This window comes from Nematolebias whitei, chromosome 10 (assembly GCF_014905685.2).
Source record: "Nematolebias whitei isolate Nwh7 chromosome 10, NemWhi1, whole genome shotgun sequence".
NCBI lineage: Eukaryota > Metazoa > Chordata > Actinopteri > Cyprinodontiformes > Rivulidae > Nematolebias > Nematolebias whitei.
This window is the reverse complement of record NC_056507.1, coordinates 15,776,363-15,794,449: the sequence shown is the minus strand read 5'-3', so window position 1 is coordinate 15,794,449 and position 18,087 is coordinate 15,776,363. Positions and strand designations below refer to the sequence as shown.

General features: G+C 38.3%; 1 protein-coding gene across 1 annotated transcript in view; it reads right to left on the bottom strand.

Moving 5' to 3' along the window:
* Nucleotides 1-17,431, bottom strand: part of kcng4a (potassium voltage-gated channel, subfamily G, member 4a) — a 24,788-nt gene extending 7,357 nt beyond the window's left edge. Inside the window, exons 1-2 of the mRNA XM_037682703.1 lie at nucleotides 17,324-17,431; nucleotides 16,597-17,238 (exon numbers count right to left, since the gene is read on the bottom strand). Of these exons, the coding sequence (XP_037538631.1) occupies nucleotides 16,597-17,238; nucleotides 17,324-17,431 (750 nt within the window). The remainder of the gene's footprint in view (nucleotides 1-16,596; nucleotides 17,239-17,323) is intronic.
* Between the last annotated feature and the right edge of the window lie 656 nt (nucleotides 17,432-18,087).

Sequence of the window (18,087 nt, the reverse complement as noted above, 5' to 3'; positions counted from 1 at the left end):
CTATCTATCTATCTATCTATCTATCTATCTATCTATCTATCTATCTACATCTATGTAGATATAGATATATATAGGCTAAACTAACAGGATTTATTTGTATCTGCTTTAATTAAAACTAAACAAGGCTGGTTAGAAAATGAAATGCACAGTTCTAGCCAAATAATGACTGACCATCTGGGTAGAGCTGCAAAACAACTGCTATATGCAAAGTAGGGTTGAAAGCAGATACATTTGGCAGATGTTATTGTTTCTTTTAACACTTCTATTTAACTCTACTAAAGAAATTAACTGAAAAACATGACAGATCTGAATCAGTCTAAATCAGTGGTGCCCATTTTTAGACGCATCAAACAGAGGCAGACTTTTGACTGACTTTCATTGCTAATAAAGCCAATTAAACAAACGGTAACATTTTGTGGAAATGTTAATGGTAAATTGATAACTCATGCATTTATATGTGTTTATACTATTCTTCTTTCAGTAAATATTTTAAAATGTAATTTAAGTTGAGTCCCATATGGCCTGATTTTGCTTATGATGGCATGTCTGAGAAACAAGTAAAACATAATTAATGTCCATTTTCATCAATGAATAGAAAAACAGAACTTAATCTATAATAATTAATTTTTTTAATTAAAAAATCTGCCAATTTCCTAACCTATTAATTTAAACTTTATTTGAACATAATAAAGATTTTGTTTCAGGGACTCTAGTTTTACAGATTTGAAAGGAAACAAGTTATTTTTATCTGCTTGTGTGTCGAAACTCCTGCCTTCAAGTCCACTTCAGAACTGAGACTTAGAAACAACCAAGTGGTGGTGATGCATTTGCAGCCAAATTGTTCATTATATAATTTCAGAGAACATGAAAAGTTTGCAAAACTTTCCTTTTTTTTTGGCAAGTTGATTGTTAGGTTTATTTTTTGCTTTCAGTGATCACTTGAACAATACATTTGTGTTTATTGCATAAATAATATAATAATCAATGTGTTGCATTATCTGTATGTAAAGGATTAGGTGAACCACATTAGAAAAATAAATAATAGAGTCATGTTGTACTCCATCTTCTCTGTAAGAACTTCACTGTAAGAACAGTACACATGTATAGCAATGCAGCTATTTACACATATATACTGTATTTTTTTTCTTCATCACACATCCATTTCATTACTAATTGATGAATGCATGTTGGTGTTCTGCAGGCAATGATTGAGTTTTACCTCAACCTTGTTCACGCATTCATTCATTCATTCATTCATACCTTCTGATAACTCATAACTGTACAGTGAAACAGCTGTCGAATGCTTCAACAGCAGACTCGCTCTGTGTCATGGGTTTGAAGTGTAAATGTGTTTTTTATTGACAACTTTTAATAGCTTTGTTGATACTTACTGATCAGATAAATCTCACTTTCATCACCTTCAGCTGGTAATTAGAGCAACCTTTCCTAATGTACATGGTAATTACTGCACTGTGTTTAAATATAGGTCATTTTTAACAAGGCTATCTTATGGTTTCACATTTTACTTCATCAAATACAGTAGCTCTGGCACAATATATTTATATAAGTCTCACATTTATTCTGCTAGATTAAGAATTTGAGCCAGAAAAGGGACAAGAGAAATAAAAAAGATTGTTCTCATCATTGAGATTTTCTTTGTAGCAGACCTTGGAGACTCGTTGCAATGCTGAAACTTTTTTCCATATGTCTTACTTGCTTTCAAAACTTTAATTTCCATAGGAGGAAAAATTTGAAAGAAGTGACAAAAAGGTCCACAAGGAAAATGGAGACAGAAGGGCATACAGAATGAATGGAGCTGAGTGCCACACCGATGACCTTACCCTGAAATACTGCACATCAAGCACAGTGTTCACCGCCCATGACTTATTGAAAATCATTACTGGTAGTTGTTTCAGTGTTCTCTGGTTTTTATGTAAACACACAACTGCATATAAAGAATGTTATGTGCAATCCCTGTCCACTTTATTAGGTGCTTCTTGCTGGCACGAGGCTGGACCTCCTTTTTCCTCCAGAACTGCATCAAGTTTTCACAGTAAATATGTTGAAAACATTCCTCTGAGACTTTGATCCAAACTGACATGAAAGCATCATGTTGCTGCTACAGATTTGTCGGCTGCACATCCATGATGCAAATCTTTTGTTCCACCACATCCCTAAGGTGCTCAATTAGATTGAGATTTTGGGGACTGTAGATTGGAGTCCCATGAACTGAGACTCATCAGACCAGGGAATGTTTTCCAATCTCTTATTGTCCATTTGGGGCGTCTGTGCAAATTGTAACTTCAGTTTCTTGTTCTTGGCTCACAGGAGTGTCACATGGTGTGATCTTCTTCTACTGTGGCTTATTAAGTTTTGAAGGGTTGTGGGTTCAGAGATGGTATTCTGTGTACCTTGATTGAACTACTTTGGCCGTTCTATCATCTCCAACCTGTCTGCCTATTGTCCTCTTACCTCTGACATCAACAAGAAATTGTAGTTCACCCAACTACCACTAACATGATATTTTATCATTTTTGGACCATAATCTGTAAAGATGATATGGAAATCCCAGTAGATCCCAGTAGAACACTAGTTTCTAAAATACTCAAATCAGCCCATCCACGACCAACCATGCCACATTCACAATCACTTAACCCCCCATTCTGATGCCTGGTTTGAATTCCAGCAAGTCATTTTCACCATTTCTAGATGCATAACGACATTGAGTTGCTGCCATGTGATTGGCTAATGAGCTATTTGTCTTAGGAACCAGTTAAACAGGTGGACCTAATAAAGTGGTCAGGGATGTATCCATTACATTTAAAAGTTACTGATGTACTGGTAATTTAGACAAAAAAGAGCTTTCTTTTTTAGTTTTCTCAAAAAGTACTGGCCATTGCCTTTAAAACCTTTTCCTCTGAACATGAACATAAGTGGGAACAGTTTTATCTCTATATGAGGCAGGCAGCTGCACAGGTTATAGAGCAGCACATTGCTGATAAAGACCAACAGCTTGTTCACGCACAAACAACCTAATGGAGATAAACTGAACAGGAGTCAGGCAGACAGAGGAAAGAAAGGAACTGAAAGGAGAGTGTGTAGACGTGAGGGAGAAAGTGAAGTATGATATCTTGATGAGGAAAACGTGACATTTGATGTTTAGGCATCTCTTCAAACTCTACACGTCTCTATTTTTAATTTGCCAGCACACGGTCAAAGTAAGATCCATAAATAAGCTATAAGGGTTTTCTTTTTTCTTTCCAGATTGGTCTGTCCTTTGCAATAAAAATGGCTTCACATTTTCTTTTACCTTTCCAGTTATACAAAACAGTGGATCTAAAATTCATATTTGCTGTTTTGTGTATGCTGCAAGTGGATGCAATGGTTGTATCTAACTCCAGTGTGACTGAGTTGAGCTGCAGAGTGAAGGGGCTGTTCAACTCTGTGGAAACTCAAAATACTGTAATGCTGCTGAACACACAATGATGGACACCTGGTTCTGTGTATAATCTCAGAAAGAGAAGCAGCTGTTCTGATATGAATGACTGTAATTTGTATGCTACAGCCATTTCATTCCCTCAAAAAGAAAACCAACCAATGTCTGGTGTGACCACCATTTGCCTGACGCAGTGCAACACATCTTCACATAGGATGCACATAGATCAGGTTGTTGATTGTGGCGTGTGGAATGTTGATCCACTCCTCTTCAATGGATGTGTAAAGTTGCTGGATATTGTCAGGAACTGGAACACACTACAGTTTACATCAATCCAGAGCTTCCTCCATGGGTGACATGCATGGTGAGTTTTCTGGCTTTGCAAGAACTGGGATGTTTTCAGCTTCAAGGAATTGTGCAACATGGGGCCATGCATTATCATGTTTCTACGTGAGGTGATGGTTGTGGATGAATAGCACAACAATGGGCCTCGGGATTTAGTCACAGTATCTCTGTGTATTCAAAATGCCATCAATAAAATGCACCTATGTCCATTGTTCATAACATACTGTACACCTGCCCATACCATAACCCCACAACCACCATAGACCGCTTGTGTCATAACATGGACATCAGTAAACTGCTCACCCTTATGCAGTCACATCCATGAAGAGAACACCTCTCCAACATGTCATAAGTTATGGAATGTGAGCATTTGTTCACTCATCAAACATTAGCCTCTAACCAAGACTATGATGCATATATATATATTTACATGAACAAAATAGATTATCAAACCATTTAACTGTTATTCTACTGAAGGGGACATCTTGGAAACTTGTAAAGACCACTTGAGTTAAAGCTTTAAAGCTCAGGTCAAAAAAAGAGCCAAACAAATCTTGATGAAGGCCAACAATTCTGGCCACTGCACAGCTATGATACCAAATAAAACTTCAACAAAGTATCTTAAAATGACTAATTGCATGAAATAGTTAGTTTACAAAAAACATGTACAGCATGTATACACAAAGTGTTCTTACTGAATTCAAACACGCACAATGTGAATTATGATCTAATTTTAAGAGATGTATCAATAACATCATGAGGACACATTTATCAAGTTGTTAGCTAAGTTTTGTCTTAGACTTTTAACAGATTCAGTGGGAGACATCTCAGATCAAGACCATCTTTGTTTGAAATGTAAAAAAAACATAAAAACACTAGAACAGGGTCCAACGCACCATCGTTTATAAAGTCTGTTTCTACACAGGGAGAACTTTCAAACTCACAGAAAGGTATATACTGTGGAGACTTGAACAAAATACCTTTAAATACGGAAGTATCACAAATGTGTGTGCTTGCAAATGATTTCAGACATAGCTTTTCTAAAAGTTGCGACCATCTTTTGAATTTCTTTTTCAATATGCAAATGTGTCTCAGGACCACAAAACAGCTTTTGTTAAACAAGCACAAAGTCTCCAGAGATAAAGCATCCTCAGCCTGTCACTTTTCACATAATGCTTTTGTTGCACTACAAAAACTAAATAAATTGCATGGTAATGACTTAGCATAAATCCATTGTCCCAATTCAGCAATAATATATCTGCTAATAAAAATAAAATGACAACAAACTAGGTTATAATTATATAGGTGTCACAATTTTTTTTAGCAATCGCTTTTGTTAGCATAATTTTGTCAGTAAACCTTTGCATTTGGTCAAAATGTGTTTACTTTGTGCTAAAACAGTCATTATGTGGAAGACATACTATTCAGGATTGTCCACACAAACCAAATGGGCTGCTTCATCTGCTGCCCCTGCTACATGAAACATGTTGCTGCACTCCATGTGTATGTTTTAAACTCATTTGTTAAACTTTTAAAATACTATGAAGACAAAACAATCTTAGTATCAAAGTTAAGATTTAAATATGCACTTTCAGTGTCTAAAAATACTTGCAAATGGCATTACTTTATTTGTCTATGTTGTGCAATCCCATCTGAGCATGGGCAGGATAAACACCTCATATTTTTCTCTCTCTCAATCCCACTTGGCAGCCATGCAGCACATCAGATCCAGCTCCTGAGCAGATTGGCCATAATAGGCATGGAATCTGCTTGGCACTCACACAGTAACAGTTGAAGTACGCCTACTGAGATAAACTAAGAAGAAATGGATGTGAATGTTAATTAATTTTTTAGACGGATTCAGTCTGAGGCATTGTACTCTAGTAAAATATAGTTGGGTCACAATATTTCAAGTAAAAATCTTTGGCATCTTTTCTAGCTTTGTCCCTTTAACGCTACAAGCTGTGACACATGGTTCAATATTGAGGGTTAGAGGTGGTTTGACTCCCCTAATTGAAACTTCAACCAAAAAGTGGTCCCCCAAAAAGAGGACAAAATAAAAACGTTTCACCCTCCATCCAGAAAGCTTCATCAGTCTGAAGAAACGCCAAACAAAACTGATATTCCCCCAACAGCCCACTCCAAAGTGGAAAAAACCTGGTGCTAAGATGGCCTCTGGGGCACGCCCTCTCCTCCAATGCCTGCCCTCTCCCTCGTCAACAGTCATGTCAAACTGGTTCAAAACACCAAAATCCATGCTCAATAATCCAGGTATAAAATCCAACAATGTTCAGTCAAGTCATCTGAACACTGGCCATCAGAGGCCAGAGACCATCTTAGCACCAACATAACTGTAACTGTTGTTTTCCACTTTGGAGTAAGCTGTTGGGAGACTATCAGTTTTGTTTGGTGTTTCCTCAGACTGATGAAGCCTTCTGGATGGAGGGCGAAACGTCTCAGCTCAAAAAAGAAACTGTCCAGATGACCTGACTGAACATTGTTGGATTTTATACTTGGATTACTGAGCATGGACTTTGGCGCTAATCATACAATTTCCTAAATATCTTTCAGCTTATAGTATGCTGGTGAAAATTCTCAGTCATCCAGGACATGATAAATTCAAAAAACGTTCAATAGAAAAACAACTGGACTTTATTTGTAACAGAAGACGTTTCGCTCCTCATCCAAGGAGCTTTCTCAATTCAAACAGCAATGAGTGAGGGATTCAGGTTATAAGGCTGAGTGAGATAAGACACACACACATGTAGATTGGCAAGCTTTTAGTATGTTTGCATTTTCAGACATCTCTAAAGTGGACCATGCCAACTATTAAACTTGCCAATTTAGACATGAGCCTGCAGCTGTTTCTGTTCCCCAATGAGTAAAAATGATTATCCCTATCTAGTAGGATTAGCAAAGGCATTGACTCTGTGTACACGTGCCACTTTCAGTTAAATATGATGTTTTCAGTGGCAGCACATATGGTTAATACTGTATATTCTCAAGTTTTCATTCTGACCATGTTTTTTTCCCAGAAAATATGAAATAATGTGCAACTGTCTAACCATAAATTAATGGCTATCATTAGTTCTTGCTATATCCATCAGTACTGCCTTTGCTCTGACATGGTAAATATTCTTCAGTGCTCATAATGAAGTTGTACTGATCAGAAACCATTTGTTGTGTGCTAGCATATTTTTTAGCTCTAGGAAAAGGGCAAAACATTTTTTTTTTCATTTTCATCCACTGACTCTTCTATAGTCTATCTTCCCTGAAGTAACAGTCACATTTAGTGGCAGCCTATTATCCAGCTGAAGCAATGACTTTTACATTTACTTCAATTCATGTGCCTTACACGTTAGCATAATACAGATAAAACACATTACAAAAGAAGCCATTTTTAATTTGGTGTTTCTTTAAGAAAAACACTCAGAAGCTCACAAATGATGAAGGGGCTTTGTGTTCAGGTTGGTCAAAGAGCAGGGGACAATACGCACAGAAACTTAATTACTTGAGGCCTCTGCTGCTCTGAACTGCAGAAAACAATCATTCACGTTGTCGAGTCAAGGCAGGGAAAAGAGTAGATAGTAAATAACAATGCCACCTCAGTGAAAATAATTTCTAAAACATTGCTTTGTTGAGTCCAATAATAGAATTCTGTAGAGTTTATAAGCAGAAAATGTGCATGCAAAGCAAGGAATTCTTCAGAGATTTTATCACAGCCAATACTTGAATCCTTTCTGAACACTGATTCTCTGTGGAGCTGGACACTAGTGGAAAATGACAGACGAGTGAACAGACTTTGTTTTTAGCTTCTGGCAGACAGAGAAATGACAAGTAGACCTTCTGGTAAAGATACAAATTTCTCAGCTAATGTTTCGTTTATGACATATGATATGAAAACCTACCTTTGATAAAGCATCTCTTGTGTTAGATTACTCTAAATATTCAACAACTACAAAGTTTAAATTAAAAGTCTGTCATTTCTTGAAGGAGTACCTATTACCTTGCTTGTTTAATGCCTGTGTTTTAAACTAAAATAATATTACCTTGAGAAAAAAGGGAGTTGGAGATATTTTGGTCACGTCTTGTAAGTGATAATACAACAAAACTCGTACTTTTGTGAAATCTAATGAGATGTGTTAATACTCAGAGAACAAGTTTAAAATGACTCTGTTACAGCCACACCAATAGCTCGAAAGTTGTAAAACTCACTATGACCATGTTCACACTGCAGGCAAAAGTAGCCCAAACTCAATTTTTTGCCCATATGTGACCAATATCTGATAGTTTATATGACAGAACATCACAAATGTATTTTTTATTTTTTTGTTAAACTCAGGTCACTTTCATATGTGTTCCTAAATCAGGAATCATACATCCTAAATCATCCTCCAGATGCAGGAAGAGGGCCACTTGCATCATGAAGGACCCCACTCACCCAGCACACACACTTTTTGCCCTGCTCCTCTCAGGCAGGAGGTTGAGGAGCATTAAGTGTAGAACCACTTGACTGAGGAACAGCTTCTACCCTGAAGCTGTTAGACTCATGAATCTCTAACCAGAATAATCACTGAAAACAATCACGTCATGCTGCTGATTTGCTTCATGGTGCAGTGTTCATTCGTGCTCATCTGCTCACACAGATGTTCGTGCTGCTGTTCGGTGTAGTTTTTGTACTGCTAGTGTTTAGCGTATTTTTAGTTAACGTTTTTCTTGGTTCATATCTTAGCTCTTATTGCTGTTTTTCTTTTACATTTTATACTTTTGTTGCATGTAACTGGGACCCCGTGTAAGCAATTTCATTCCACCTCATGTTCCACATGTGATACAAATGACAATAAAAACCTTGAATCCTTGAAATTGGACACACATGATGTTTTTCAAAGCAACCTCCAATTGGTCATGTTGCATTTCATCCCATGCATTTCTCCCCTGCGTTTCTCTTTCCCTAGCTAAACGAAAAAGGCAGCACCTCCCACAAGGCCACAGCCTCAGACACCTCCGTCTCCCCCATGCACATTGCATGACAGGCTGTACTGAAATGTAATTTTGTTGTGCTTCGGTGCAATGACAATAAAGCTGATTCAGATTATGATCTGATTTTTAGGCAAAGTGTGACAGATAAAAAAAAAAAATCCATGTTGGAGTACACAGGAAGTGCCAAGATCAAATGCCAACACATCACAGAGACACAAATGATGGAGTTAATCAGTGGAAAAGAAGTAATGTTTTGATCTGGGGTGATAGTTCTGTTAAAGCTGATTGTGGGGGGTTGTATTGTACCTTGGCTGTGTGGTATTGTGTCGACTTCTGTGCAGCAGGTTACTTTAGGGCCATTGACTGCTTACTCTGCAGTTGGACTGCATTCACATTTAAATTAAAATGTGAACAATGTCATAAAAATATCAGGTCACTGCAAAAAATGGAAGTGAGCATTATGACCTGCAGTATAAACACCGCCCAAGATGGTCATTTTTGTGTTGGCTAAAGTGATTAGCTGTGGCAGCCATCTTAAATTTGGGTAACCCAAAATGTTAATGAGTTGTAGATGTACATCTGATGATTACTTTCTGAGAGTTTTACCAAAGTCTGTCCAGTGGTTCACTAGATATTTTACCAAAAGACAGCCAGTGGTGACCAACAGTTAATAAATAAAGCAAAAAAAAACAAAAAAAAAACATTGTATCACATTTTTTTTTGCAGCAGACAATTAAAGTATGTGTTGGATATGATGCTCAGCTACCACCACACCAGAATTTAGTTTAATATTGCAAAACTATCTGTTGTTGAGCTATTTTTCAGTTTGAAACGCTTAAACATCATCAGACACAGGCAAAAACATGATTTGTCTTTTGCCTTCAGGCAATAACTTTTCTAATGCTCACATGAGGTGGCACACACAACATGTCATGCTTTATAAAAACCAAAGGACAAAACTGCTAACCAAGACACAAGTGAGCTATAAATGCATCTGCGTTCCTGTTGGAGTACATGTGCTGGGGATGTACAGTATGTCTCCTATGTACCCATTTTATATGACTTTGTTCCAGACAGTCTTTAAGCCTAACGGCTCCCCTGGGAAGGCAGTAGATGTGATAAAGGAGGAAAAAAGGGTTTCATGGCTGGATTAATCTGCACATTTTCTCTTCCTGTGTCCTTAACCTGGACTTCTTTATTCCCTTCATACATTTCAGCGCTGAAGTTATTTCATCTCGGTCCAGAGACCACAACTGACTCACACTGCTTCGTTTTTTTTTTATCTCTTGACAGAGCAAATTTTTATACAAGTGTCTGCCCTCTGTAGAATCACATGCCTGAGCCGGCTCTGTGGTTCAATAACATTATTAAGAAGGCTTCGGTTCAGAAGAAGTGTAGTAGTCAATCAGAAACTCCACAGCTTTATGCTCAAGTCACCTGGACCATGACTCTGCTGCTGCCCTCTCATCCAGATACTTGTGATTGATGTTCTGCGATGTAATTATGGAACAGTAAATCCCACCTCAATTTATGGCATTAAGGACATAAAATGGTCTCTTCAATTACCCCAGAGGCTTAAATAAAACTGAATCAGAGCAAATCTGATGAGGCTGGAGAAACATGAATCTATGTAGTCTGAAAGTAAAACAACATGCATATGCAGGAAAATAAATTCTGAGAAATGTTGCTTGTTGGCTTTACTCAGGAATATGTGCAAATAAACCGAGTGTATTTGACATTTGAACAATAGTAATATGTAAAGTCGGGCAGGTGCAGCTTTTCAAACTGCATGTGGTCTGTTTTTTGCAAAGTAAACACTGCTGCTGCAGATTAGACTCGAGCAGATTACAGAGGTCATGACTGGGGTAAAACAGTTTTCACAGGAAATAAGGAAAGTAGATAAACTGACAGAGGAAAAAGTAGATAAATAAATGAGTAAGCAAGTAAACGATCAAAACAAATAAGCATTGCTGTAACTTCCAGTGTAGATAAATTCACTGATGATGTAGAGTATAGCTGTACAGTATAAATAACTTTAAATGAAATAATTACATTAAAATAACTTAAAGGGGGTAGTCTGGACAGTTTTGAAGTGATGTTCTGTGAAATATTTGTCAACAGTTGGTACTCCACCAGCCAAGGGGCTGTGGAAGCTTAGTGGTCAGTGCTGCAGGCTTGTAATACTGAAGTTGTAGGTTCAAGCACATGTGCCAGGTAAGGCATCCAACAGCTGTAAATACATTTCCAAATCTTTTCATACAAGTTTCCTTGCTATGGCAATCCCTAAAATAAGGGAGTAGGAGGAAAATGATACAAGAGCCAATCAGCCATAGAGCACAGAATACAGTAGTCCCTCGCTACTTTGCGGTTTGACTTTCATGGACTCGCTCCTTCGCAATTTTTCAATGATTGTCAACTTTAAATTTACTCATGTGATTGAGACGGTACAGATAAAAAATTAATGGCAAACATTTTTTGGACAGGTGCAACCATTTGTAGTTTTCTTTCAATAAGCCTACACTGTATCGCCAGTCCTACATTATCCAGAAGCCAACAGTGCAACACCCAGAAGCCAACACTTCTGACTGCTGCTTTCTGCCGAAATGGAGGGAAAGTTTTGATCCAATCCAAATGTGACTAAAAAATTTGGTCCTTATTCATAGTGACTTCGGCGCTCAGTGGGTGCAGAGAGCCGATCAGAACCGGACCAGAACCAGACCAGAAATACTTCCAGCCTCATCAGTCAATCTGAGTGCTGCTTGCCAGGCCATGAAGCCTCTTGAGCTGGGAGGCATTGTTTGGAGGTACAGTGTCTTCTCCAGAGCTCTACTGGACTTTTTTCATCTTGATTCTTCTGGATTATTTGACATGATCAGGACCCTTGTGTGGTTATGTGCTGGCTCTCTGAAGGTCCAGCTCTCTCCAAAAGCATCTAGTGCTCAACGGCTGCAGAGAGCCGATCAGAACCCGACCAGAACCGGACCAAGGCCGGTGAATTCCTCTTATAAATTGTTGCAGTAGCTACTGTTCAGTACTGTACATAGTATGCTGTTATTTTATTTTATATTTTTACATTTTAATGAAACATGAACATTTGTCAGTTCATTGATAAAGTAACTCAGTTTCTTGGTAAATTATCAAAAGATCAAACTTTATTAATGTCCAAGATGGTTAAAGAATTTCAAATAAAACAAATTAGACTGCAGTTTCAGCTACAAGTAAAAGAATCCCAATTTATGAACCTACTTAGATATTTTGATAAAATGTTGCAAGAAGCTGAGACAATAACGGTGACAAGAGACAGAGTGTTTTTATTTTTACGTCAAGACCAGCTCACCCTCATCGACTAAGCCATTTTCAGTTCTAAATCAAAAAATTTTCTCCTAGTCTTCATCTTTATATCTATTGTTTTCTTTTTTAATACGTCTAACCAAACAGTGGCAGGTAGAAGGACGAGGCGAATTATAAGTGGACGAGGGAATTTTATCTCATACTACCACAGTGTAAAAAAGACAGAAACAATAAAGCCAATATGAATTAAAGATGACAGGAATCCTGCAGCATCTGCCTGGGCTTGCTGGACATGGATGGAGTTTAGACGATGAACACAGGAGGATAGTCTGAGACTGAAGCACACACAGACACACTCATGAAAGCAGCAGATGGGCTTGTTTACTTGTGAATGAAGCTGCTATTCTCTCTCCAACAATGTTCATAGACATGCAAAAAAGACCATCAAATGAAAACATTGTCTCCACAAATGTCCTCATAAGGCTGTTAGATGCAGACTCAATGACACAAACTTATAATAATGTAATAACCCACATTATCTAAGGGTACAGAGTGACAAAAAGACAAAACCGTACTCAAAGCAATAGAGACATTCATTAAAGCTCTGCTTTTTCTTGGAAACTTTTATCTCCCAAATCACTAGTGTAATAAAAAATAGTGCAAACCCTACTGAGCCCCTAAAAGGGCAATGGGAAAAACAGGTTTTCCAGGCTCACAGGAAATGTATTGGTCGAGACAAAGAAAAACATTTTTTTTGCTGGCACACAGTATTATCTAAGATGCACCAGATATTTTTCTTGTGCCCAAAAGAAACTCTTTGGTTCACACAAGAATTGTAGCAAGACAAATAATATTAATCTCAGACTAAAACAAAGAATGGCTTCAGGAGTGTACATATACACTATATATATGTATATATATTCCTGAAATGCCATCTAAAAACAGAATGATCTTCTGATAAATTATACACACAATTACTGATTAACACTGACATCTGGACAGCACAGCTGTAATGTCTTTATAGTCAGGTCAGAGACACTGTCAAGTATATTATTACATTATTGTGTGAGCATGATTGTTTCTCACATTCACAAGTAACTCTTTCTTTCATTTGCACACAATACTTTCTTGTGTTCACTAATTTATCATGAACATAATATACCTATGTTATATATATTTATTTCTACCTATGCCCATTAAAGGCTCTGGACAAACCTTTGCTATGATTGATAATTTTAAAAAGTGTTCAAAATCTACATGTGGGTTCAGGTTGATATAAAAGCCAATCCTTTTTTAAGTTGGGTCATGCAAATATGTCCATTTTGAAGCAAATGCTTACACAACGTTTTGAGTAGCCATTCTAACAAGGTTCAAGGATTCAAGGTTCTTTATTTGTTATTCGCAACACATGTGGTACATGGGGTGGAACAAAATTGTGCACACAGGGTCCCAGTTACATCTAACAATAGTATAAAAATGTAAAAGAAAAACAGTAATAAGATCTAAGATATGAACTAAGATAAATGTTAACTAAAACTACGCTAAGCACTAATAGTACACAATCGATATGCCGAACAGCAGCACAAACAGCAAAGTAACAAACCACATCACTTCTTGACTGACTACACCACATTATATCTGTTAAAGTAAATATTCTGTTTTAGTTCACACCCAAAGCATTACAGAGTCTAGAAGAATTATAAACAGCAAGAGTTTTCAGCCATATCTGATACTTGAGCATTTTTAATCTATGTGCTCACTTCCTGTCCAAGTTTTCAAAACCCAGTCTTCAGCGTCTCACAACTCATCAAGTATTCTGCAACCATCCCTCTCATCCGCCTCGCTAAATTCTTCAGTATCACACTCTCACACACTGGATCCTTTGGCTGTCTGACACTGCTTAAGTCAAAATCAATACATGGACACTGCTGTCAATGAGACGTAAAGAAGCCGATGTCGAGCAGCGTCTTCTATAAAAGTCTTATATTTATACTCAAACTTCTTATCTAAGCTTTTGCTTTTTGCGTGGATGCAAATGCAAGAAAGTGTTTGCTCTTTAGGATTTGTTTGGGTAAATAAAAGCTCAACAAATACAACATGTGTATAAAATATTTCTTTACAGCAAAGCATAAAGTACATTGTTTGCACATGTATAATAATTCTGTTTGTGACGTATACCTTCTAAAGACGCATATAACACTAAAGTGAGATCTTCAATGGGGTTTTTCCTCATTTCACATAGTCACAAATAACAGGGGGAAGACAAAAAAATAAAAAACCCCAGAAAGAGCTAATTATGGTGTTGGAGGGAACTGAAGTTGGGCAACATTCATTAAACGACAAGCTAAATAGCCAATTAGCAAAGTTAAGCTTTGAGTCATTTCATATCCTGCAGTGAGTTAGGAGGGAAAGAAATGTGACTTTAGCTGATATAGAAAAATGGCCGTACTGTTAAACATTAAAGAAAACAAGACCAGCCATAAGTTATGCCTAGCATATGGTAATTTGTTCCTCTAGCGTTTCATTGATCATCTCTCCCACAGTTTTCATAAAGCTCATGCAAAATTTACCACATGCATGAATGCAAATACACCTCCCAAACTGAAATACTTAAACCAACCCAGCTGGAAAATCACTTGTGCCAAGTCTAAGCACTACCACGAGATGAGATCATTTCCACATCAAAGTGAGATGGTATAAAAGTGGATATTTTGTCAAACTTATAGTTGTTTGTTTTGAAGGCATGTGCAGAAATCATATTTAATAAGAGTGTATTCATCCATGGAAGAAAAGTGGAAAAAAAGATGCTAGCTCGTATTGTTGCACAGATAAAAATCTCCATCGTTATTCCATGTTTGTATCAAAAAGCACAAAGATATATTCTTTCATAATGCATGGTTTGACTGACAAGTGAAAGGTGTTTTAAATACGGGAATGGATCAAATCCTAGCTTGTAAGCAAGTGTCAGAAAATAGTGCATAACTGAAAAGTGAAGTTGCTGCAGTTAAAGTTCAGCTCTAAATGAAGAGAATTCTGGAGAATACACGTGTACATTATTCAAAAAGGGCTGTGTCGGTTACAGTGCATGAGCTTTTATGTGACGAGCAGCGTGAAGTTTTTTAGTTGTGCAAATTTGCATGACCTTACAAATGTTCTGTGCATTTTTGTGCCTATCTTCTCTTCAAGATACAGTAAGCCCATTTCATTATTCTGAAGATGGACAGGCCTCAGTGAGCAGCCTGGGCTTCATTATCCTATGCTGCTATGGGAAGACACAGATCACAGGACACACATACTCAGCAAGCCTCCTACAGGGATATTTAACAGAGTGATTGCATGCAGTTTTGCTTTTTGCAGCTTTAAAATGTCTGTTCAAAAAAGAAGAATTATGAACATATTTGTTTATCTGCCTCAAACATTGACATGTTAAGAATAGTTACCGTATTTCCGCTGTATAAGACGCATCAGTCCAAAAATGATAATAAAGTGGAAAAAAAATCATAAATAAGTCGCTTTGCTATACAGGTCGCATCTATTATGTATCACCGCTGATGTATCGCATTTGTTGTGTCACCACTGACCAACCGGGAACGTGGGCCTGTGTGCCAAAAATCGATTGGCTGCCAAAATGGCGGCCGCGGGAGCATCCTTGGGAGGACTTTAACATGAATTTAACAAGATTGACAATTAAAAACAATTATGTGTTTGATCAAAATTATAGCAAAAGTGTGTCTCAGTTGAACTTTTCCTTAATAAATGCACTTTAAAGGGAAAATCAGCTGTATTTCAAAAATCGATTTGCGGTTGCTGGAGCGCCCAGAGGGGGGACACGCTGTGCATTTATTTGAAATTTAAAAAGCTAACCACCTAAAAACAATTATTTGTTTGCTTGACATTACAGTAAATGTGTGTCTCAGTTGAACTTTTCCTTATTAAATGTACTTTAATGGTCAAATCAGCTGGATTTCACCTGGGCGGCGCGGCGAAATGCAGCTGATTTGATGTTTGCTCCAGAAGTTCCAGAGCGAGACAAAGGTGGCCTCTATGGCAAGACAAGGGTCTTATTAATAGCCACTTTTGCCTATTAATGAGACACTTGGCTTGCCGTAATGCTCAAGGGCCCTCTAGCAGCTGCAAATGGTAATGTTTAATATTTTTCATGTCAGAATGAAAAAAATTGTCAGATCTCAGCCAAAAATTGGTTTATAAATATGGGGAAAAAAACTTATATTAGTCGCTTCAGTGTATAAGTTGCAGGACTTGCAAATTTATGCAAAAATGTGTGACCTATATGGCAAAAAAGTATGATACATAACATTAATAGTTAGTTTACAGGAAAGAAATGATAGCTAAAATAAGAATCTGGCTTGGACTCATGATTAGTGAGCAGCTTTAGTGCATAATGATCACAACACCTGTAATTAGGGAAGAAATGGTGAAAGTGGCACTCAAGAAAAATCTCCACTTGCATCTAACCTGGACCTGTTTCATGTTTAAACATTAGAATAGATTTTTTTAGAGGTAGCTTGACCTGGTGTACTCACCCTGTCTTCCTCCTCTCTGAGGTCAGGCATGGTGCTGATACACAGGCTAACAACTGTTACTGCAACCATGATCACGGATAAGCAGGCAAAGATCTTCCCGGGTATGCCAGACTGAGGATTCTCCACCATATCTCTCAGCCAGTTCATCACTTTTTGGTACTGAGTTTCCTCCACTGGCACTCGCTGCATGGCATTTTTCTGCCTACGCTCCTCCTCCCGCCTCTCTTTCTCATGCACTTCCTCGATGCGTGTGTACATCTTCCTCTTACAGCACCGCTCCATGTACGCCATCTCCACACCCCAGTAGTTCAGCTCGTCGTGAAGAGAAAGGATGCACATCTCACGCAGAAGCCGAAGTTTCCCTGCTGCCAGAAAGTTGAGGATGACTCTGAAGGCAGACGGGGAACGGTCGAAGAAGAACTCCTTCCTGGCTTCGTCGTAGTCATCACACACGCTGGCAATGTCCTCGAGCGACCGACAGCGACAAAGGCGGCCAAGCCGTGTGAGGGGGAACTGCTGCAGCGTGCTCCAGGGAAACGTGTAGCGGTTGCCTCCAACGTTTATCAACGCCAACAAGGCATGGTCGACCGACACCAGGTCCTCTGGCCGACGGATGAACTGAGCTCTCTGGTAGTACACCCCCTGGAACATGGAAAACAAAGAGTGGAAAGTCACTTCAAGTTTTAATTTTACTTTTATTTTAAGTGAGCAAAAGTCTTAAACATACCTTGATTGTCTCGGTCTCTGGAATCTCGGTAAAGATTCGGTCCAGACTGCTGTCATCACTGACCGACAGGTTGCTGAAGTCATGGTTGGCATTGCTGATGATGGGCATGGCAGCATTTGGAAAGCACACTGCTCCAGACTGGGCAGCTCAAGACAACAGAGTCTTCGTTTTCCTCTTTCTCAGCGACAGACAAGTTATGGCTTTGGCTTCCAAACCACAGAGTACAAAACCAGTAAAGATACGTCTGATGTTTCACCTGAATGTGGTGGTGGTAGTGGTGGGGTTGTGTTGTAGTTAGCAGTCCACAACACACTCAGCTTGTGTGTCAATATTCAGAAATCATATTCATTTGGCGTTTCTATTCTGAAGCCAGAGTCTTAAAAATGTGTGGATAAACAGATTGAGTTCGAACTGATCTTTCACTGATAGCTGCAGATGATGAGCTCAGTGAGTCAGGCAGCCAAATGTGTGGCACTGAGGTGTCCGGGGACTGAGAGGGATCCTCTGTGTTGCCGAAACAGGATTAGGGAGGACCTAGACACGTGGCAGCATCAAGCAGGCACTGAGAGAGAAAATAGGACAAAAATGTTAGAACGAACTCAGATGAACCCTCCTGCTACCTTGGGTCAAGATGACCCTCAAGGCTGGGGTTTTGGAACAGTGTCAACTAAGTTGACACAATAAAGAACAAAAAAATTGAAATAAATGGGTTGACAGCTGAAAAAACATTCAGGTCCCACCGAGTGAATTATGGGCAGCAATCC